The sequence below is a fragment of the Poecile atricapillus genome, chromosome 16 (assembly GCF_030490865.1).
Source record: "Poecile atricapillus isolate bPoeAtr1 chromosome 16, bPoeAtr1.hap1, whole genome shotgun sequence".
In the NCBI taxonomy this organism is placed as follows: domain Eukaryota; kingdom Metazoa; phylum Chordata; class Aves; order Passeriformes; family Paridae; genus Poecile; species Poecile atricapillus.
Genome location: NC_081264.1, coordinates 11,084,806 through 11,108,317, shown reverse-complemented (window position 1 = coordinate 11,108,317; position 23,512 = coordinate 11,084,806). Strand labels below are relative to the sequence as shown.

The 23,512-nt window shown below is 44.1% G+C and overlaps 1 protein-coding gene across 12 annotated transcripts in view; it reads right to left on the bottom strand.

Moving 5' to 3' along the window:
* The window catches only part of DEPDC5 (DEP domain containing 5, GATOR1 subcomplex subunit), a 39,074-nt gene that overhangs the window by 916 nt on the left and 14,646 nt on the right, over nucleotides 1-23,512 (bottom strand). For 2 of the 12 annotated variants that reach the window (XM_058851290.1, XM_058851291.1), the window contains exons 24-43: nucleotides 23,294-23,391; nucleotides 21,343-21,408; nucleotides 20,447-20,518; nucleotides 19,840-19,996; nucleotides 18,614-18,774; nucleotides 18,143-18,260; nucleotides 17,816-17,983; nucleotides 16,759-16,978; nucleotides 15,814-15,947; nucleotides 15,360-15,468; nucleotides 12,587-12,649; nucleotides 10,859-11,010; nucleotides 10,018-10,095; nucleotides 9,449-9,581; nucleotides 8,508-8,616; nucleotides 7,988-8,212; nucleotides 3,973-4,142; nucleotides 2,824-2,995; nucleotides 1,748-1,808; nucleotides 619-701 (exon numbers count right to left, since the gene is read on the bottom strand). In XM_058851290.1, coding sequence (XP_058707273.1) covers nucleotides 619-701; nucleotides 1,748-1,808; nucleotides 2,824-2,995; nucleotides 3,973-4,142; nucleotides 7,988-8,212; nucleotides 8,508-8,616; nucleotides 9,449-9,581; nucleotides 10,018-10,095; nucleotides 10,859-11,010; nucleotides 12,587-12,649; nucleotides 15,360-15,468; nucleotides 15,814-15,947; nucleotides 16,759-16,978; nucleotides 17,816-17,983; nucleotides 18,143-18,260; nucleotides 18,614-18,774; nucleotides 19,840-19,996; nucleotides 20,447-20,518; nucleotides 21,343-21,408; nucleotides 23,294-23,391 — 2,549 coding nt within the window. Of the gene's footprint in view, nucleotides 1-618; nucleotides 702-1,747; nucleotides 1,809-2,823; nucleotides 2,996-3,972; nucleotides 4,143-7,987; nucleotides 8,213-8,507; nucleotides 8,617-9,448; nucleotides 9,582-10,017; nucleotides 10,096-10,858; nucleotides 11,011-12,586; nucleotides 12,650-15,359; nucleotides 15,469-15,813; nucleotides 15,948-16,758; nucleotides 16,979-17,815; nucleotides 17,984-18,142; nucleotides 18,261-18,613; nucleotides 18,775-19,839; nucleotides 20,024-20,446; nucleotides 20,519-21,342; nucleotides 21,409-23,293; nucleotides 23,392-23,512 lie in introns of all 12 variants that reach the window. The other 10 variants (XM_058851292.1, XM_058851293.1, XM_058851296.1 and 7 more) reach the window with 6 other exon arrangements.

The following is a 23,512-nucleotide window of genomic DNA, read 5'->3' as shown; positions in this document are numbered from 1 at the left end:
TTTCCCCCTCGGCTCTTAGGCGCTGCTTCTTCCTGTAGGTACAACACCAGAAGGGAGTGCACTTTGTCTGCCTTTCTCTTACAAGCACAGAATGAAGCAAAGATATAGGCTCTGATGCATCTTGCAAACTTCCCATCAATTTCCATTTCTCTCCTATAGTTTTCCAAACCTTCCTGTCATTGTTTTCACATCCCAGCAAGTGGATCCAAAATGCTTGATCTATCTCCCACACTATCTATATGGATAGAGATACATCTACATCAGACCTTAAGCATGAGAACAGAGCACTGACTTGTCCCAACACCTTTCCCTCCTTCTAGCTTCTGGGTACACATTCATTTACATTCACCTTGGAATAAGCTTTGCCTTAGTTTTTAAAATTTCCTCATCTTCCGGAAAGAAAAGTTCCAGAGCCACTTATTAGCAGCAACACTTCGTGCTTTTCATACTGCCCCCTCCAGTTTTCTGGTTTGTGTTGTCTGACACACCTACTTGTCGTCTGGTTAAGGGACAGAGCAGCACCAACATGACTGACATGAAACACAAACCACATGTAAAATAGTTCTCTTGTTTGCAATAATCTCCTTCTTGCCACAGGGCCTCCCAAATATTGCTCACCTGTGACATGAATATACTGGGGCTTGTTTTCTGCTGGGAAGTTGAATGCAGAAGCCGAATATTTATCTTGTACAAATCCAAATCTGAAGAAATAGAGACAAGGGGAATTAAAAAAGAAAATAAAATAAAAGATAAAAAGAGCCACTCCAGGTAGGATTCCTCAGAACAAGGCAGGGACACCAGAGGAAATCCTTCCACTATTCCTTTCTTACGGCCTGAAGGCAAAAGGAAAAGGGATGAAGAGAGCTGAGCCTCTCCAAATATTCTCTGCCCCTGCCAGACACAGTGTGAAAGCCTGTCACTCCACACTGCTCCCTGTCCTGACTCGAGCTGGAAACAAGAGCAGTGGCTCCAAGCAGTCTCTGACAAAACAGGGCAGCTGCACGTGAGGGAGGGAAGAGCAATAGTCAAGACAGACCTTCCCTGGGCATGTTTCAAACTGCAACATTATTATTTTCATGATGTGCTACGCTCCATGCAGAACTTCAAGCAGCTTACCTGGCAGTTCTCTGCTGTTTGTATGATACTTGTTCTTCTGCTTTCTAAACTAATGAAAGCTGATTTCCAAGCTAAAGTCCATAACAAAAGGCTCTGTCATGAAAAAAACCCTGGCAGCAACACCATGAAAGAAACTGGCAGCTTAATCACACAGAGGGATAAGGCAAGATAGTATCCAAAGCTTCCAACAATTCTGTCTTAAATTGGGCCCAACCTCCTCTGTACAGCTCCCACCCCAGTCCCCTGCCTATTGTCAATCATCAGGTGTCATCCAGTTCAAGACTGTGCTAAATTCACAAGAAGGAAATAGCTGTCCCTTCTCAAGAAGACTCTGTTTACAGTCTTTCTGCTTCTAACTTAGAATAATGGGCAATTCCAAAGGCCAGGCCCTCCCTAGGAGGAGAGTATGGTTCCCAGGGAGTGACAGGCTGAAACACCACATAGCTGCACCCACAGAAGCACTCCAGGCACAGAGGCTGTATTTTAGTCTAAGAGCTTGTAAGCAGACTTCAGAGAGGCAGAAAGCACAGAACCCAAGTGACTCAGGAGCGACTGTTCAGCACAGGCCTTCATCCCACATTATCCAGGGAGACAGGAACTGTTTGGCCACCCCACTCCACTGCAGACATACCTGTGTGCTATTGCTTCCTGGAGCAGATGCATTCGATCCCAGTAGGTTTCTGGTTCAAAACCTGAAACAAACAAGGTAACAATTATCTAGTAAAGCCACTTTATTCCCTTCAAGACTCCAGTTTTCCTCAGGAGGCCTCTGTGCACTCTTTTTTTTTCTCCCTAGCCATTTCTTTCAGCCACATTTTTTTGTCAGCTGTCTCTTAGAGATGTGTCTTGTACACTCCAGTAGCAGACTCATCTCTGAATTTATTATTTGTGTCTCTTGAGATGAAGGAGAGGAACATAAAGGGGGGTGTGGAAGGGGGCAAGGAAGACGAGTGGGCTGCTGTGTATCACAAGAAAGCTCTGAAAATGTTTAATTCAGCCAGTTGGGCTATGGTGACCTCACAGCATATGCATTTGTCACATTGGTTGTACTGGACACTGAGTTAAGGGTTAATGAAAATATCATATTTACTATTTTAAAACAGAGCCTTTTGCCAATTATCCCTTTTCATGATGCAACTTTGCCCTTCTCTGTATGGTGACAGTTCTTGGATCTTGGGGTTCCACCTGAGGTTTACCACAACAGGCTCACTGGAAAGGGCCAGATCACACTGCAGAAAAGGAGATTGCAGTTTCTCCTGCTTAATCTCATGTGCAAACACTGAAACCATTAAAGTAACCATAGCAACAACAAAAGAAGGATGGCAGTGGTGAAAACCCAATCCCAGGGAGGGGGAGAATAAACAAATGCAGGACACAAATGCAGAGCAGATGTGGGTCTACCAGCAAAACAGACACAAGAGTGTCAAACACAACAGCTACTGGATATGGGCTCTGTAAGGGTGTGCAGGGTAAGCATCACTGGGGGGACCACCCCTCCCGTGTGCTGGTGCTTCCTGCTGCCCACACTCATCCTGCCAGCACAGCTTCCTCCAGCACCTCCTTCCTGAGGAGCTGCTCACCTGTAAAAACAGCTCCTTCAGCCACCTAAGGCTGGCTGGTAAAGGAGCTTCTTTACATCAGCTACATGCCAACAGTGACCTGTTCACACAGAGTATCCTGAGGGATAAAAGGAAGTGCATTTCTTACCATCAAACAAATGCTCACTGCCCTCCTTCAGCAAGCAGCTCACGTTGAGAGGGATGAAGAGCTGAGCTCGAAGTGGGTCCCCGTACAAGTAACTGGGCAAAGCAAAGGGGCCTTCCAGCACGGGGACGAGCAGGAAGCCACAGGAGGTGGCTTTCCGGTGCCAACCCTGAACCTGAGAAGAAATTCAAACAATGAATCATAGCACACATGCCAGCTGATGAAGGGCACTTATGTGCAAAGGAGCAGCTCGTTCCCCAGGAATAGATCAGACACGCTCAATTCTCCACAGGCTCAGCTTGCTCTGCATGGCAGGCACACCAACATCCTTGCAAAGCAGCACAAGCACAAAGCATCAGGCTTTCCCTTTTCTGAAGTGCCCCATCAATCAGAAAGCACTTTAAATTAGATATTTTTCAGGAACTGATTCAGCCTACTTATCACCAGTGGCTAAACACTTCTGCTTTACAGGAACAGTGCAATTGATTTTAAATAAAAGCAAAATCAACTACCTAGTGCTGTCTGGCTGGGTGGGGTAAAACCTCATATTAAATAATTTGAGTTTTACAGAAGCTACATTAGGGAAAACAAAAAAAATCAAAAAATTAAATATAAAAATTTAGTCTAAAATTTAAAAGTGACATGTTTTCAATTCAAAATGTTTTCAGCAAGCTGAAAAAAAACCCTAAAACATTCCTGAGCAGGAAGAACACATTGCCTGGAAAAGCCCTGAACACATTGCCTGGAAAAGCCCTGTTATGAAAGTAATTCCACTGAGATTTAAAGTTTTAAGGTTTGGGGATACAAGGAATGTAATGTGAAACAGATTTTTTTCCAAAGACCTGGCTCAGGGCTTAAAATTTGCCTAAGGGGGACTTAAATTTATCACCTTGACCTGTGCTGATCTCTGCATACTGTGCATAAAAACCCCTAAAAGCAGAACACACTCCTGCAGACAGAATGACTATAGATGGTGTGATAAATGCTGACCAGATGCAGCAACACTAACAACCACCAGGAAAATGACTTATGGAAATAAAGGCAAATGCAAGCCACTGTCCAGCTCCCTAAGACATCCTAATATAACGTTGTCTAAGGGATACAGAGGCCAGACAGGCATTTCTGTGGCTGTCCAGAACACCAGGATCTCACCATCTCAAAAAGAACAGCTGCAGTCACTGCCATCCAGTGTAACTTGATTTCAAAGGCAGCGTTCAGGGAGAAATTGCCATGGTAATAACAGCTGCACCACTCCAGCCGGTCCGTGCGGTTGTTCACATCCACATCGAGCGTCACCGTGCGCTGCTCGGGCACCGTGGCAGCTGGGCAGCCAAGGGCAGGGGTGTTCAGAAGGGGCATTAAAGAGAAGGTGGCAGACAGGATGAAGAGAACAGAAGAACCAAGATAAGTCATTTGAAATTAATTTGTCCTTCCATTCCTCCCCAGGTATTTTTGGGCTAGCAGACTAGTCCCAGAATGCCGTGCATCCAGATCACAAAAGGCAAAAATCCTGAAGTATTTATCATGTCAGGAGTATGTGCTACAGAATCACCTCCCCGAGCTGCCAAAAGACATTTCAGCTGCAATAAGGAGAGAGAACCAAGAATGCAGCAGTTAATCAACAGGCAACTGGTGCCATAATTAAGCACGGCTAGGCAACACCAGCTTTCTTCATGCCCAAAACATTCCAAATATTTCTATATGCCTCCACCAGAAATCACAACAGGGTGCTGTTACATGGGGCAGGAGCATTCCAGGACTTTCCACAGCTAAAGGAGATTAGAAGTTAAACTTCTTGTTTCTTTAATCCCGTATCAATATCCCACATTACCGCACTGTTGAAAGTGCACATCCAACACTTTCTGTAAAAGCACAAAGAGTCAGCCAAGACATGCAGCAGCATTCTGACCACTGCAATAGCTCCTAGGGCTTTGCAGTAAGGGCTGGGATAGTGCCAAGATCCAGCTCCCTTTGTGCCCCACAGCCCAGCATCCCGGTGGCAGCAACCCTCAGGTATCAGGCAGGAGAGGGAGAGAAGCACAGCAGTGGAAGTGACCTGGCTGGTGTCACACACAGGGACTGCAAGGCTGGGGACAGAACCCAGATCTCCTGACCTGGAGATCGAAGTCCTGCCATGAAACACATCATCACTTTCAACTTTTCTTTAGAAAAATACATAATTTAACATTTCTGTAATGTCAAAAATTGACAGAAAACAATGGGCTGCAAGGCATCTATGGGAAAACTTCTGCCCTTTTTATTATTACATGCATGAGGAATGGGTGTTGTTATCTCTTGCTGAAGTAGATGTGCACCCCTTTATAGGGTCAGCCTTTAAATTATCTTATAATTTGATTGCTCGATGGTATTTTAAAAAAAATTTTGAAATCCTTCCTCAAGGTAGATGGAAAGTTCCCACCTTCACTTCTAGTGCAAGTTACCTGGAGGCACTTTCAAGGTTATAAAAGGAAATCCTTTACATTGCTATTGCCGCAGTGTAGAACATGAAAAATAAAAACACAACAAAAATAAAATAAAGAACATCACCCAGTTTTGTTCCATAAATAAGACCTATTTTTGTCTTTGGGAAACATGTTATTTGCAATTTCTGAGTTGATCTGATATTGTCAGACCAACACTGTGAGAGTTTCTTTTTCTGGCTCCTTTGGGATATTGTGAATACAATACTCGTGGTCAGGAGGTTTTGGTGCCAAATTTGTAATGAAGTGTGTTGGAAAACAACATCCTGGAAGCTGTGAAACCAAAGCAGCTCAGTCAGGTAGGTGTTGGCCATTAGCCAAGAGGTCAGTGATAACACCACAGCCCAGTGTGCCCAAACTAGCACACGGTGAAGAATGAGCTCCCTGCTCCCTTAGACTGTTGCTTTTCCCAGAGAGTGCAGGCTCCTTGTGAGGGCTGGACTGGCTCTCTCTGCCTTGTCTGCAGCTACAGTTCACAGGCAAAGCCAGAGGAGCCCAGTTCAACGAGGTGAGCTGATCAAAAATACATTAAACACTGATGAGAAATGTCCACGTCTCTGAATTCAGAAGCTGCCGATTAAAACCAACTTGTTTTAATAGAATATACTCTGGCTTCCATAGGCCAGACTTTAAGAGGACTCACCTGCTTCCCAATTGTCTTCTACTACTGAGTATTTAATTAATGATTTACTAAGCAAATCGGAGAGGAGCAGGCAGGTTATTCTCCAGTCACAGACTCCACTACATACATGACTACAGTTGCTAGTGCATGCATTGCTATAAATCAAAGGGACAAGATTAGCTGTGTCACAGGTCAGACTTCCACTGGGAAGGGAAAGGGGACAGTCACTGGGCAAGTGATTGGGAAATTGGGAGGGATAAAGATTTGAGAGATACATGGAGCTTGTTCCAGAGCTCCCAATGCTTGCATGCAATTTTATGTCACAGCCTGACATTTAGGGAAGGTGGGGAGGGGAAGAAATAAAAACCACAACCTAATCAAGACCAAGAGAGGAACAAATGAAGTCACGTGGACCAGGGGTCATCTGGGTTTAGTAAAGCTCTTTACCTCAGATGAACTGCTGAAGTTTTTTTGGAATACTGCTTGGAAGAGGGACAGCACAGAAGCATCATTCAAACCAGTTCCTTTGGAAGAAAAAGCTTCCACAGTCCATTTTTCTACAAGAAACTATGATTCCTGGAAAATCCAGACTGCACGAGAGCAATCTGAAGGCATTTATCACTCATTCAAGGGCTGCAAATTAGTCAAATAGTAAAATGGACATAATCCCAGCTGAAAGGAAAAGCAGAGCTACACAGATGTGTAATACCCACATGCTGCAGGAATACACTCTTTTCCTGGCTGGTGTTAAATGAAAGGTGAGAGGGACACTGAGGCACACTTCTACTCATCCCCATGGGTGCAGGCCTGCTGAGTCTCAGTCTTCTCAGCTCACAACAGAGCACAGACAGAGGAATGTGAACTGGTTTTCTCAGGCTAAATAGTGTGTAAGAGATGAACCACGAACAGGATCTGGCCCCAGCCTGCACAATACTTTCATGCCAGCCTATGTTCAGGCTTCAGCTCTGGCCAGCCACCGAGCTAATGAGGCTGGATACCAGCCAAGGCAACAGATTTATCCTGTGACAGGGAAAATAACCCGCATATGTTGACTTCAGGGAATTAACCATTAGTTCAGACTTCCTATCCTTAATGCTTTACCACTTCTGGTGCTGTTCCTCTTCAAACAAGTCTCTCAGAAATACACAAGGATTACTGTGACTTCAGGTTTAAGAGATACCACACCAGCAGTCCGGCACTGCTTTTCAGCAGATCAAATATACACAAGAGGAGAACAGCAAAATTTTTCTTTTATCCTTAATTGCTAGGCCTTTAATGGATGCATCTAAGTAAACCTGAAGTTGCAGCTCCATAGCAATGATTTTTCTTTTAAACAAGGAAAGAAGAACAAAAGCAAGTGACTCAGGCTGGCCTGGAAATGCGACAAGAAGCTGACAAAGCAACAGGGTCAGTCACGCAGCCAGGGTGTTTCATGGGCTGCTAGAGGCAGTCAGTGCTACTCTCCACACATTAGAGAACATTAGATACTAATGGGATCTTGCCCAGCAGCAAGATCTTCCTATTGCTTCCATACCACAGGGATCATCTGCAGCTGGGCTTCACAGACTTATTAATGTAAGGAGCCTGGTTCAGATTAGCTAAAAAAGCCTCCAGCACATCACAGAAAACTTCTAACACATCTGGACCTCGCTGTGGCTTTTGCCCCGGGAAGCAATTAGATATGTAATTTTAAGAACAGTTTGGTTGCTTTGCTGTTCTCACAGCTTATTCCTCCATACTCCTTACACATTGTCAAGAGCGTCTCTGGATTTGCAAGTTGACAAAGTATCTTCCTCCCCAAATTCTAGAGGTTCAGGAAGAAGGAATATTTTAAGAAATACTTTTTATTGTATTCCAGTACTCTGAAGTAAAAGTTTCCTGCCCAGCCAGTGAAACACACCTCCAGCATATGAGAACGAGTCCACGTGCAAGACGCTGTAAGGCCAGCATGAAATTTGCAGCTTTATTGCTGGTCCACGTGAGATCATACCCTTGGCTGGCTGCTCTTCCCCTTTCAAACTATCCCCTTGGACTTCCCCAGCTGTCACCTGTGCTGTGCATCTACCTAAGAGTGCAGCTGCCTGGCTCCGTCCTCCGAAACTGCGGCTAAAGGAACTGTGCCTACTTGCATAGGAGGCGGGGCGGCTGGGCAGCCAGGGCAGGAAGAACGCCGGGATCTCCGAGTGCAGGAGCTCTTCTGCCACAAAGGCCACCTCAAACCATTTCCTCTGGAAGGCTGAGAAGTCATCCATGGCAGCTGTGTGCCACATGGCAGGCTGTTGCAGCCCCACTGCACAAGGGGAAGGGCAAGTCCAGTTAGAAACGAGTGGACAGAAAAGTAGCTTTTTTTTTTCAGACAGAAAAGTAGCTTTTGAAAAAGAGGCAGGATAAAAATTACTTAATGTTTTCTGCAATTGTTTGTTTTTTTCCTTAACTAAAAAGGCCAAATTTCTAAGACTCTCATGAGATCAGTGGTTTTTGTTGCTCCCAAAATGCATTCCTGCTGCAGCACCCCTAAGAATCAAGTGCTGCCTAGTGATTATGCAAAGGAATAGTGAGGAGAGTCTTGTAATAACAATGCTGACCTCGGTCTGGTTCTTTGTCCACAACAATCTTGTAAAAATAAAAGCCATAAATAAAGGTTCGTAAAGCTTCTCCAGATGCATGGACAATAAGCTGCTCTTCTAACATTTTCTGAACAAGAAAAAGAAAGAACAGAGCAAATATGATAAAAAAGAAATCACTCTTCCAGTTACATAAAAAGGTTCCTAGAGAACATTAGGAAGTAATTTTCTTTTCCTTGACATCTTTTTGTCCAGGTATGTGCCTAACAACAATACCAGCAAAGTTATCTCTTGATATTCAGTAAATGTAGCAATTTCTTATTTCCCTGAGAAATTACATTTGACCTTTCCACAGATGTCTGTCTTCTTCCCATACAATGCTCTGGTTTTATAGATGGATTTATAGAAGGTAAGAGTTTGGAAACATTCTAAGTTCTCTGTTAATTGATATGGGATCTCAGCAGAGGAATGAACTCCAGAACATTTCCAACCTTCTGCCCCTGACACAGTTCAATACAGAAAAATCCCTTGATGAATACAAGCAGTGCTCCTGCATAAAGTGTGTCTGCTTCAGCATCCACAACAGAAAGGTCATATGCTGGTTTTATTACAACTTTATTAACTAATTATTGGAAAAGAAAACCAAATCATAGCCTAGTGCCTCAATTCCAACACAATGCAGAGTAATTGTTAAGTACCAGCTAATTGAAGGTTATAAATAAACCCATCATTATATAAGTGGAAAAAATCCATATTACTAGTGAAGAATATGTTGTTGTTTTGTGATAGGGAATCCAAAAAAAGTTGTCATTACCTCATATTCTGTTGAGCACTGCTTTCAATACTTATCCATAAGAAGATTTTAATAAGTAACAGGAATTATTGCTATACTTTGCTCTAAAACTTTCTTCACAGAGTGAGGCATTTCTGGCCCTCCATATGCTCCTGGATAGTTTCCTTACCTGCATTATGTCAATGGCCATGGCCTGGGTGTGCACCCCTTCCACGTTATTCACCAGCCAGTGCACAACCTCTGCACTGATGAAGCAGTAGGGGGAGAGGCCCTTCTGTTCAGAGAGCAGCTGGATCCCTGTGCTGAAGCACAGCAAGTCACACATGTTAACACAGGCAGACTGAGAGCTCTTTTAAGTAACAAAGACAAAAATCACCGCTGGGGGAAAGAAAAGAAGTGGTGGGGAAGATGATAGAATACAGGACAAGAAATGCACAGTGCCCCTGGAGTGATGCCTCACTGGCTTTTGGTAACAAGATGAAGACCTGACATTGAGAGCACTTTAGTGACTTACTGGGAATTCTTGATTTCACAAGGTTCTAGGACTCTAAAAATCGAGGTCTTTGCTCATATCTCAATTTCTATGAAATTCCTTATTAGAGAGTCTGGAACTGAATAACAAAAGGAAGTTTAAAACTCTTCAACAGTTGACATGGGGCTCTCCTTTGAGTGACTCCACTTCTCGTGTCCTCTTATTAAACAGCTCAGATGTTAAGCACATTTATATTAAAAACTTACGTGGGGTGTTTCATGGCTTCAAGAATCTCTACCAAAGTGGAGGAGGAAGTCAGAGCACTTGTTGAACATTGCTGAGAGCTGGGCAGTAAACAAAAGCAGGTTCAAAAATCAAGGAAACCGACAGATTTATTCAAATGTGCACATTTAATAAAATTGCTCTCTTCTCAACAATGACTTTGCCACATTTATTTCCTTTTTCTTCTCAAGAAGGACAACCAAAAGCATCAGATGAGTATTATCCCCCTGAGGTCACCAGGGCATTGCTATATAGACCCAATGCACCACATGTCACATCCAGCTGTACTCAGCAGCAATTGAGAGTAAACATTTTGAAACTGGCTAATTTTCTTTTTACTGTAACGTACAGCCACAGGAAACAGGTGCTAATAAAGTTTTTTTTCAGTATTACTTCCTTCCCAGTGTCTTGCTTCCAGGTTAGAATCTCTTGGATTTCATCAACCTACTCGATCCAATTAGACCTGCAGGCCCCTCCCACCCCTCTTTGCCAAAACAGACAGGAGATGTCAATTCAAAGCCTGCTTTCCTACTAGCAGATTTCAGAAATGGAATTTGTTCATTTCTTGAAGAATGAAGCCCTCATTGAGGGTGGAGGAATCAGGCCTTGTGTTCATTTAATTCTGGAAAACTGGGTTGCAGGGCTTATTTTACTACCAGTCTCTCTGCACGTGGAAATGCTGCAGTGAGGTCTTGTGACAAGTGCCTGCTCGTGCTGACAGGCACAGCCTGTTCCCAGGTTCCTGTTTAAGTGCCCATTCCCTGACACCAGAAAGGGGCTGGAATTGAACAGCTCTGCAGTACAGCACTGCTGTGCCTTTCCTACCTGCCCTCTGCAGCACCTGCTGTGCTGTATCCTGGGTCTGCAGCGTTCTGGGTGCTCCCCAGGGCCTGGCTGCTGCCCCTGTCAGGGACCTGCCCCGTGGGCAGCAAGGTGTTGCCATCTGAGGTTGCAGGAACTGATTGATCAATAGAGACCTGGGAGGGTTAAACACAACAACATCTCTATGAAATTCATCATGTAACCCATTTCCCATCTTCTCCCCTCCCCACATCATCCGTGCCTCAGCCCAAGTTAGTCAACAACAAGCAATACTCTAAGGAAGCACAAGCATATGCAGAAGGGATAAATACAGCCTTATTTTGTCATCACCACAGAGCTCCTGACAAACAACACATTCAGGCCCAAATATAGATGAGGATCACCAACCCAGCAACAATTGTGTTGAGAACTACTGGCAAACCAGCAACACCAGTCCAAAACTGAGACTTTCAACCCAAGGGAATAACTATGATTATAAGCACTCATTAGACAGGACAGGACACTTGGTAACTATGGGAAGGTAGTAAGCATTTAGAAAATATAGTTTCAAGTCTAACTCTCAAAATTATGCAAATGTATCACACGAATTCAAGTTTCATAATGCTCAAAAAAAAAAAAATCAGCTCATCTTCCCTCCCTTCTCAGGGCAGTATGAGAAGGCTGGTTGACACCCACCCACACCTATGTCGCCAAGACAACAGGAACACTTTCCTCCCGCAGGAACACTCGCAGAATTCCAATGGTAGACTGAATAGTTCACAAAATTAACATAAAATCATTTCAGAAAGAGCATGAATGCTGAAGGATTCAGCTAAGTACAGGCTGTAATTGCCATCTGTCATTAACACGTATGGTTTAGTAAATGCACATTATATAAAAGCTGGAGAGGTGGGGGAGAGAACACGAACGGCAGAGTAACTCTGACTCAAGCTGGTGTAAATATGGGGGCTGCTCTGCCGTGATGGATCCACAGCACACACACTGCTAAAAATCACAGAGCTCGTAGCTTGACTTAGGTCTGACAGCCAAGAGTCCTCTATTTATGCCATTTCTCACATCCCAAAAATCTCTAATGGCAGATGTCCCTTTTTGGGCAGCCAAAACCAGCAGATGCTCCAGGGTCAACTCTACAGTGCCCATAGCCAGCAAAAGCCTTCCTCCCTCCTCAGGGCTCACTTCAAGCAGCAGCATTTGCTACAGCCACACTGTGTTACTGCTAATTCCTAACTGGTGTTAAGTGGACAAACGACTTCTGTCACAAAGACTCTGTTAAACCAAGATGACAGTACATATTTTCAGCCTCAGTTGCTCAGGAATCCAAGGTCACAATTTGACTTGGATATCTCCAGAGTCACCTGTCAATCAAACACCACAGAAGAAATTTAGCCAAGAACCAGACAAGTGAGCTGTTGCCATTTTGTTCAGTGAGGGAAGATGGAAAACAAGCACTTATTGAAAAATAAAAAGAGCAGCTTTAGTAGTTGACAAGACAGTAGTGCAAAGGACAGCGAGACAGGGCACATGAACATCCAAAACACAGCACAAACATTGAATGGTGGAAAAAAAATGGTTGCATCTGCCACTTAGTCCTGCCAATGCTGTACATCTCACTCTCAAATGAGAGTATCTGGAAACTAACACATGTTCCCAGCGTGGCAAGCTCAGGACACAAATGCTGTCCATTACCTCAATCCAAAAGCCAGAGATGACAACAACTCATTCCAAACTAACCTGGGAGTAGAAGGTTGAAGCTGTGCGTGGGCTGCGAACAAAGTCCATAAAGAAGGCCCCATCCTGAAGGCATCAGAGGAAGTAGGCCCATTAATGGCAACAGCAACAAGGAATTGAAGAAAAGCAAATACAAGGTTGTGCAAGTATGAAATGACCACAGAGAGAAAGTATGAGGAGAATGCAAATCCCAGACCCAGAAGGTCAGATGCAGCAGAATGCACAGCATCAGGAATTACTCACACATGCATCTTTACTTTCTCTCTCTGTAACAACACATTGCTCTTCCTGGGTACAGATGCCTTCCCAAAATTTTTAAACCCACACTGATCAGAAGCCAATTGAAACTGCAGCCTTCCCTTCATACTTCAAAGGAGAAAGTCTTAAGCTCTGAAGTATGGGGGCTTCCATCCCAAATACAAAACTGAAACACAGAAACCACAGGTGTAATGACAAATATCCAAAGAAGGACAGGGTTTTTTTTTTAATCTGTTAGACATTCAAACAATAAAGAGGGAGAGGCCAAGGAGCTTTTTTACAGAAGCACCTTCTTCCTCTAAAATGCAGGTCTGGTATGGTGCAAAGGAAAGAGGAGAAAAACTCATCACAAAGATTCTTCCATCACTGTATTTAATACTTCATGCAAAATTAAACAGACACTGCCTGTGCTACATTCCTGCCTACTTACAAACCAGTGAATTTATCCCCAGCTGCTATTCAAAGATGTGTCAAGATTCTCTTATCACATAAGACAATGCAGTGGAACTCATCTAGATTTTCATTCTCTATTTGCAATTCCTTATTCTGTTCCCTTGGCAAAATATTTTTGTCTAGCCTGCAGTTAAGATGATGCTTACCTTTGTACATACCTATTAAACATTTTCTGGAAAGAATCAATGCCACAGTTACATGACTGGCAATTTACACAGTGCAGAAGCAGACCTAAGCACCCTGGATCCATAAGGGCAAAGACTTCCCAAACAGATCATGGATCAAGTGAACTCATTGGATTAAAACCAAACTGTGTCACCCAGTAACTGGCTGAACTGAGTTGTCAATTCTACTCTGAAACAAAGTACAGTGAAGCCAGTGGCTCAGTTTTGAAATAACTCGAGCACTGAAGAGCATCCTAGAAAAGCACTTGCTCCCTTGGCTTCTGGCAGAGCTCACAGCTGTGATAATTTGTCAGTTCTCTGGCTGAAAGTGTGTGGAAAGCCAGACCTCCCTGTGCTGAGGAGCCTGCAGGGCTGTGGTGACATGAGGCACACACTTGCTGCTATTCCCAAGTGAGCACAATGCTGCCTGCCCACTGGCATCTTTCCAACAGGCATGAGCCATCAATTAGGAGATTCCAATTGCTTATCTCCCAGTCCCTGTGTGTAAATATTTACAGGAGTGTTTACTGCTGCAGCATGAAAGGCCTGCAATTGATAACACATTCTTCCAGAGTCTCCAGTCAGCCTTCCAGAGAGGCTTTTGAATGTTACTTTTATCATTACTCACAATGGCATTTTCTGGTAGCACAAAGTCTGCTAATTTGGTCCCAGCACATTCCTGTGCCACTGCTAGGGAAGCCCACTTTGCCTTTTCCCCTTTCTGCCACACAGAACAACTGGACACAACATTCCTCTTCCTGTATCTCACATGGAATTTTCACCTGTTTTACTGGTAGAAAGGGACATTTAAGATTTCTGTATTTAAAGAAAGAAGCTGATTGTTCAAAATGGTAGAAGAAAAGCATGCAAAGCTTGAATTATGATGTGGAAGTTTGCACACACACCTCAAGTCAGTTTGAGCACCTATTGTTTCCAGGCCTAGCACATCCTGCTCCAGACTCATCTGTGCTCTCCAAACACTAATACTAGGATTAAGTGTCTAAGATGATCACAGTTACTCTACCACTTCAACTTTCAATATTTAGGTCTCCAGGATAATACAATACTTTCCTGGTGGTGGCACAAAACAGTGGATGTAGAAACATTAGATGCTTAGAGAAAACTGCTGAAAGAAGAGGTTGATAGGGGTGAATCTGAGAACTTTTTCTTTGCAATATCTGAACTGTTGAAACCAAAGACAGGTCACATTTAAGTCCTCTATCCTTGTTGTTTCTGTTGAAAGACTTTTATGTCAGAAGACAGAAAAATAATCAAAATATTTCTGCTTGGACTTGGAGGCAGAGTTCCTGCTCTCCTGGGTCTCACAGGACCATTGACAGAAAGGCTGAAGGATAGCACAGTCTTTTCTTTAAGTGTCTCAAGACAGCCCCAGGAAGACCACTTTCTCCAGCCTGGAGTCCAGCCAGTGAAGGAATGACAGCTAAATCACTTCTCAGGAACACACCGCCTCCTCTAAACAGAGGCAAGAGACTCAAGTTCCTGCTGTTAAAATCCCACTCAGTGTTCACACAGTCACAATCTAGAGGTTGATTTTGCTCTCCAATACAGCCTGCACACAGATGCACACAGCACTGTACTGCTACACCCAACAGTCAAGCCATGACTGAAATGAAATGTGCTACCAGCAAAGGAAATGCACTAATTAGCAAACAGCACTTAGCTCAGCAAAATGCTGAGATGGCATCCCAGGGATTCCATGTCATTGTCACTCTTACAGAATTGAATTCCTCTGCCCTTGCACACAAAGGCCAGGACAGGAACAGCCCTTACTGGATTAGAGAGTGGTATGATGTAGCCAAGTGCTCAGAGAAATAATCTTTGATTATTTTAGGAATTCTTGTGTAGAAACAGCAGCTAAAGAAAGCCCAGGAAATCCTTACCTTCCGAGGGCTGTCCATATAGGTGGGTGTGATAGCAATGTTCCCGCTCTCTGAAGGCTGGCCAGAGCTCTTCCCTGAAAGCATTGCTGCTTGCTGCTCCCCCAGTGTCCTAAAAGACAAGGAGGGAATACAGAGTTTATTCAAACACACTTTGTGTCAGCTTCCCCCTCAAAGGCAACTGTTGCAGAGGGGTACTGCTGTATTTTCAGATATTTGCTTTCCCACACACTGAGGCTCAGATCCAACATTCCCCAAGAACCTTTTACCCCCACAAACAACATGGACCCTTGAACTCAGTTTTATTATGCATGTGTAATACTATTTTAGCATTAAAAATATTAATCTCTTATGTATTTAGCACAACATGAGGCAAAGTTCCCCAAATGTGCTTTAGCTAGCCCAGGTGTAATATGCAGGATGTTCTGGGCTCTCCACACAGCCTGTAGAGACTCACTTCTGACTGGCTTCCATCTGCAGCAGAGCTGAGAGTGCTGAGGTTCCTTTTTTCCCAATGGGAGGCCCAGACTGCTCCAGAGAGTGAGTGGGAATTGGACCAGCAATCTGCAAGCCTTTCATGGCAGACCCTTTCTAACAAAGGAAAAATGGAAGCACAGATTTAGTCAAGCTAGGCTTAACTAGTAAGCAAGAGCACAACACCTCATGTCAGCAGGGCTTTATCAAGCACACTTTAAAAAGGGAGTCAAACCATTGGTACACAAGCAGTGGAATAGCCTAGTGTCTTGTGTGGATGTTATTATGAAAATAAAATGTTTGTTATTCTGGAAAAGGTGCATTTGCTTCAAAATAAATTACCCTATTTACTGTGAGAATGGGACCAGGATTTAATACACATTAGCCAGCTTTTCTTCAGCCTCTTGAAACCACTGTTTGCCAAAAAATTCACCCACATGTTTCTCTCTCCCCAGTCCTTCTCCTGAACCTGCAGCACAGAACCAATCCAAGCTAACCCAGAAGTGACCAGCTTAACTACCTCAGACCCCTTTGGATGAACTGTCTGCATCCCAAGGCACCCAGGCCAAGCCCACCCACAGCACAAAGCAGAGCACACCTGCAAAGAGGAGGCATCAGGCTCGTGGGTAAGAAAAGCCTGGCCACAGTACAAAACAGAGCAGTGCCAGGCCAAGGTAGTGCAGAAGAGCCTGACTCATTCCTGAGCAAGAACTGCCCTGAGCCTGGTTCCAGTCAGAGCAGCACGGGATGCTCATCCCAGGGAAACTTCCCTCAAGCTGTAGCAAGCCCCAGTGTCTGAAAGCTGCCACAGCACAGGGTCAGCAATGTCCTTTGGGGATGGACACAGGGACACTGTAGTGACAGGGACACAGGCACCTGCCCCTGCGGCTCAGGGCACACCCAGCCGCAGCGGGGGCCGGGGACTCACTCGGATCATCCGATCGGAGCGGTGGCGGCGGCGGATGCGGTTCAAGCCCTCCACGAAGCGGATGAAGCCATCGAGGAGCTGCCACTCCTCCTCGTCCGAGCGGGGCTTGTCGCCGTACACGTCGCAGTGCGCCTCCCCCTCCATGATGCGCTTGGTGGCGCTGATGCAGGCGGGCAGCAGCAGGAACCGCGTCCTCCAGAACTTCAGAGACTCGATAAGGCTGCAGCAATGTGGAAGGCAGGACAGAGCTCAGCAGTTTCCTGGGAAGGGTTTTCCAGAATCTAAAGTATAAATCTACCTGCTGCACATTTCAGTGAGTGCAGCGACCACCTCACTGCTACCCCTGAGACGGAACGAGCGCACGTGCAAAGGAATGGTCAGCAACTGGAATATCACTGGCAACAAGGCTATCCTCAGAGTAATTGTCACACAGGGATAGGCTTTCCTTTCAGTAAAAGATAGGCCCCAGAAGCTTCTTCTAAAAATATGCAAGCAAAAAGGAATTTTCAAGGTGCACATTAGCGTAGGAGGTATTTTGACTGAGACCTGAAAAGAAAAGATGATAAAGACTGGTTGTGTGGAGAGAAGATATCAAAAAAGCTATTGATACTAGTGGAGATATTCCACATTTCTGGTAAGCACTTGCTCCACAGCTTAGGAGTAGGACTGCAGTCAAGCTCAGCACTCAAGCAAACCTGCAACAGCTTCAAAATATATGGAAGTTTTGAGTCAGATCCAGAAGTCAGTAAGGAGCCAAGAAAAGCATCTGTGCGGTACAAAATGCCATCTTATTTCTTTGCATTTAGCAGGGGAAAAAAGAAGTTCATGCTGAATTTTGAGATCAAGAGTCTGTATCAAAGGTCAGATAATGCAGCAGCAACGCAGAGCAAGGTTCCCACAAGGCAACAGCTGCTGGGAGCTAACAGTGAAAGCAGGCCAGATATTCTCCCTGGAGTACTGAGCATTCCTGGGTTGAACTTGATGGTGAAATTTTAGGTCAGAAAGATAAAGAGGCAATTAGGACACAGAACAGTCTGGATGGAAAAGGAACTCTCACCTGAAATCCTCTGAGCCAGCAGAGCAGATATACTGATCCAAGTAATTCCACTTGTACTCTTCTAGTCTCTCATGGGAAAATTCTACCCAGCAAGAGACAAACTCAGAGTCAGAGTGTGAGGGACACAAGCTGTAGGTGTAGTTTATCTGAGCAGATTCATATGGATACCTAAAAGATCAAACACAAGCATTAATCCCAGTATTATTGATACTGGTGCTTCTTTTTCTTCTCCTAAAAAGAAAGGTGTTCTTTCAAACAAGCACAGAGCTGGAGAAGAATGTTCATCTGAAGACTGACAGCAAACTGCTGAAGCAGAGAGATACTCACTTGGGCAGGTACCGAGTCACAGTAATTATTTTGTCTTTTAAGGTGACTTTGTGGAAGGTACGGCCCATGCTCAGCCAGTACTGATCCTCTTCCTCAGGTCTATTTCTTGACACAAGACCTAGTTGTAAAAAGTAAAACCCTTTCAGCTTACTGCAGTACTCAGAACTTTATCAACAAACTGTGCCTATAGAGAGAAGCTCCAGAACTGCAGTCCAGAAGTGGGTTTCTGAACTCAACACAAGCTAAAATCCATCTTTCAGGCCACGTTTTTAGGAGCCTTTCGCTCTTACAGTTAAGATTTGCTGAGCACTTGGGATTCACACAGCACCCATTTGGAACTTCCTTGGGCAGAACCACCAAAGAACAGCCAACATGAAGTGTTGAGCAACTGGTGGATGTGCCTAATTTGAGGCTCCTGGGACTGGCAGAAGGAAAGAGAAAAGCCTGACTTGTCAAGGCCAGGGCACTCACCTCTGCTGTAGAGGGGACTGCTGCTGAGCGGGGGTGGCACGGCTGGGGCCGGCTTCTGTGGCTTGGATTGCACAATAATCTGATAGCCTTGCATGAGACGCTGACAAATGAACTCCTCAAACACCTGCTGGGCTGTCATCTGCACTCCTTCCTCATCCCTCCTGGACACAAAGGTTAAGCAGACTAGAATAAGGAAGCTGACCACACACCTATTCTTAGCTCTGCTCCAGGCCCTGGAGCCCTGTCCCTGGGAACACCTGCCTGTGGGAGCAGGGGGAAAAGGGGCACCTTTTGACACAGGGTGATTAACTGCCCGGCAATATTTACTGCTGCCTTTGAGAGAAGTTTGGCAACTAATAACAAATTTGCCTACAGCAGTTGTGAAACAATAAATTCCACAAAGATGACTTTTTCAGCACTTTGCAGGCAGCCTCAGTGCAGTTTGTACATGTTCAGGAGAGCCAGTGGGCAGCAGTGCTCCAGCCTCTCCCACAGAGGGAATTGGAGAGCGGGGAGGGATTAGAGGACACATTCATCTTAGTGCAACTCCTGCTCTGAACTTTGCCTTCCTACCATTTCTTTCAGGTGTTTCTTCATTAATCCTATTACTTCTTATGTGCTTCAATCACCTTGATTAATACTTTTGTTTTGTTCCCATAAAGCAGCAACACAAGCAGGTCTTTTGATGTCTTACAAGTTACCAAAAGACTGAAAGAAGTTTAAGATAATGAGACTGCTTCAGTTAAAAAATCCATCCTAACCTATTAAAGAATATTTACCAGAGACCTCTGAGACAAGCAGAGAAGTTCTATTTGTTCAACTGACACTGTTTTCCAGCAAGATTCTTTAAACTAAAGATCCTTCAGAGTGAGGATAAGCATCTTATACACAGTGTCTACATGCATTTGCTCATTTAGTGTTTCCAAAACACTTGCTAGAAAGTAGATTAATAGAGATGATAGCTTGAGGTTGAATATTCAGATCAAAACACAACAGAAAAGAGACTAAAAAATTTGTATCCAAACAATTTCTAACATAAAATCTACCATACTGTCAGGTGGGAACATCAGAAAAGATCCAAAGCTATCACTGGGAAAAAAAAAGAAAAATGTAAGTATCCTGCTGCTCTGTTAGCAATCCATCATTCTCTTGTACAGATTGCAGTGTTCTTCTTCCTTCACCTGCTGCTTAAGCACAGGACTGTAGAGAGGAGGTGCTGGCCAAACCTGTCAATGTCAGCCTCTGGCAGCAGGTCATAGCAGCCCTCCGTGTAATCGTTCTGCAGGCTCTGGCGGTCGGGGAAGTAATCCGTGGTGAGAGGGAGGCAGGCAGGGGTGGTGAGGGATTTCCAGTCCACTCCAACTGTACAACAGAAGCCTGGCACTATGGGGGGAGCAGACAGCGTCAGAACTGCCTCGTCGTGTCATGGGGACACACAAGGGGGGCACGTGTGGTCACCCATGGAAAAACAGGGTGCAGAGCAGGATGAAAGGAGTGCGTGAAGAGGAGAGTTAAAAAGAATGAGAGACAAAAAACAGAGGTGCCATAAAGTCAACAGGGACAAAAAGGGGTGTGGAATGGGAAGGGAAAAAGAAAATAGGATGGGAAAGAAGGGAGGGAGAGAAAGAGACAGAGTTTGTTAAACAATGCAGTGCACATGCTGATTCAATCCCATCATGCAAAAGGCATTCAAAGTTAATACATTTAATTTTCTCTTGATTGAAAGCTAGAGCTGACAAAGCCACTGCTCTTCCAAAATTACAGCAAGTCAGGTGCAGTTACTGATTATTAATAATTAGATCAACATTCCAAGTCTGAACAACAAAATCAGACCAGTTTTGCATCCTAGACAACTGCAGAAGGAGCTGGAGAGGAGGAGAGAAAGAATGACAGACCAGCCTCTTTCTGGAATAGTACAACAGCAGAAAAGGGAGTATTTCCACAGTTATAAAAACAGAAGATCTATCCAGAGGGGTGGGAAGACCAAAAAAATAGAAACTTGGAAAGCAATCTTTTCCCACACCCTTTCGTAGAGTTATGCTGCAGTTTTGGGATTACAGAGATGTAAAACTAGACATCAAAAAGGAAAAGCTAACTAGATGATACCAAATCATCAGCTTATCACTGCATTACATTCTGACCCAATTCAAACAATCTGTATCACCTACTGATGCTTCTTGTCATAGAGATCCCACAGACAGAAATTTATTTTACTATAAAAGTGTTAACACCAATAGCAGGAACGCTGCACAAGGCAGCAATATAGGACAGACTGCTACAAAGAAAATGCTTTCTTAAGCAGTGACACACTTGTTTCTCTAGGAAGTGAAGGCAGATATTTCTCAGTAGATGGTACCAAATTCAGAAACTGACTGTACTAATTCTACTTCAACAAGCTGTTACCAAACAAACTTTTCATACTCAGAGGTAGCTACGAGTTCAGCAGCTTTAATTTTTTGCATAATAGTGTCTGGTAAGGAAAGAATTTCAGCTGTAACACAACAAACAGCTTCACATGTTCTGAAGAGCTATGGAACTGCAATCACAGTGAGACAGAACAGGCAGATCCTGCAAATTACTGCAGGCCAAAATAAACCACTGCCAAAAGCCAAGGAGGCTCCTCAGTTTCTTGCCTACCACCTCCTGATGCCTCTATATATGTACATGCCCTTTTCCCTCCCCATCTTCCCACCTATGCAAACTCTCTTCCAAACCTTTCTCCTGCTTACTTGGATCTGGAGAATTAGAGACAGCATCTTCCAAGGAATCCTTGTTCTGAGTTTTGAGGTTCACCCCTACAGGAAAGAAATGTCTTATTTTAAGCAACTATACACTTCTCTTAAGTTTCAAATAAAAATAAATCAAAAGCATGATAATGTTTTAAGATACAGAATTTCTCTGCATGGGAAATCTCAGGGTTCTGCACAGCAGAAAAAAAACACTAAGCCAATTAATGAGGAAAAAATACATCTTGGATCAAACTTGAACATCTCACTAGAAGTGCTCAGTAGCTAAAACCCAAACAAAACCCTCCTCCCCAAAATGGTGAAACATCTTGAAAATTAGATGCTATAAGCTCCTATAAACAGCTGGTGTGGCACATGAGAGAAAAAGAGCTGCTATGAAGACAAGAAAAACTGCTGCCTTCAAAGCCATTTACCAAAATAAAAATTTCAGTAAGCCTCCGAACATTTAAAAGGAACTATTATTTTAAACTAGCTTAGGTTTAGATTTAGCTGGGAAATTGGTATCAACACTGTTCCCCTGTCAGAGAAAGGGTGGATATCTGCTACGTGACGATGCCAGTAACCCGCAGGGGAGCTGGCTCTGAGTACATTCACCTTCCACCAGCTCCTCCTGCCATCTGCCATCCACACCAGGAACTGCAACAGCATTTACTTGTCTGAGCTACCACCTCCATCTGCGGGGCAACAGCGACAACATCCCCAGCCCCAAGGGAAATAGATGGGATCATTTTTCACTCTGAAATGAGGCACCAAACCATGCTGCAGGCAGCAGAGGAGAACCAGACTCAGTAAGAAACGGCATTTTTGGAAATTCAAAAAAAACACAACTCTCCCCCAAACTGCTTCATTTTGTAGATGACTCAAACCATAAGGGAGAATTCTCAGTTCAGTCACTGAGTACCCACTGTGCCCCCTATAGATAGGTGAGAGTCTACAGACATAAAGGAATTCTGTAAAATACAAGTATGTTTATTGCCAGAACGTGCTCTGCATTTACATTGTGCAAACTGCATCCAGCTGAAATTTGCAGTTTAGCAATTGCAAAAACAAACAGAGCCTATCTGAAGCCAGAAAATATAAGGAAATTAAATGTAATCAGATGAAATTCACAGAAGGAAGTAACAGAAAATAATTTTTAATGTGACTGTGTGAATAAAAGATGAGGCACAAGAAAATTAAGTCTGCTAACTTCTTCATGGCTCTGCAAGGCATAAGGGAAAACAAAATTGTCTTAATCCAATGTAATTTCAGAAGGGCAAATTTATTCTTAAAAAACATCTTTAAATTGGTTTTGAGAAAAGAATGTAAGTCTTGAATGCTGTAGCTCAAAAGTTCAACTTTTTTCTACGTGCCTAGCTAAAATGCATATCCACAAAAGCAGGGGGTAGGTCACAAAAAACCAGAAACACAGCAGATTGCTTAACATGGCATGTTAATCCATTTACAGGGCTGAAGTGTTGAGAATTGCCACTAACTCAGGTGTCTGGGTAAGTTAAGGAAGATAGAGGTGATCTTCAAGTGAAAGTACAGACACGTCTTCTCTCTAAAGGGTAACAACTTAAGGCAACCCCTCCAAGAAAAAAAAATGCTTCTGAACACCAGTGCATATTTATTTCTTGTGTCTGAACATCACTGCTTTGTTATTAAGGAACTCAGTTACTGCCTGAGAGCTTATTATCAGCAAACAAGTGTCTTTCTATAATAAGCCTTATAAGACACACCTAGAGAAGTAGAGGCACATTAAACAAAACCAAACTAAAATCAACAAAGCAACCTAAAGAACTACATGCACCAAGAAGTCCAAGTAAGTGCACTACCAGATTGCTCTTTTCCCATCCTTGGCTGTTCCTGCTTTGCAGTGCCTGTCCCCACATGTGCCACAAGTCCTGCCCCAGCCCCTGAGCGCTGCCAAGGCCCTGCTCTGCCCCGTTACCTGCGTTGGGGCCGGCCCCCAGCCCGTTCCCGTACTCCTCTGCCCCGCCGAAGCTCAGGAAGGAGCCACTATCCCCTGGATGCCGAGAGCTGACGTGTCTGCAGAGAAACAAACCAGTCTGTTTGGTACAGCCTTCCTCAACTCATGCCATTCCCTGCTTTTAGCAAATGTACCAACAAGCCCTCAGCCCCTCTGCCTCAGCTGAGCCTGGGCTGGAAC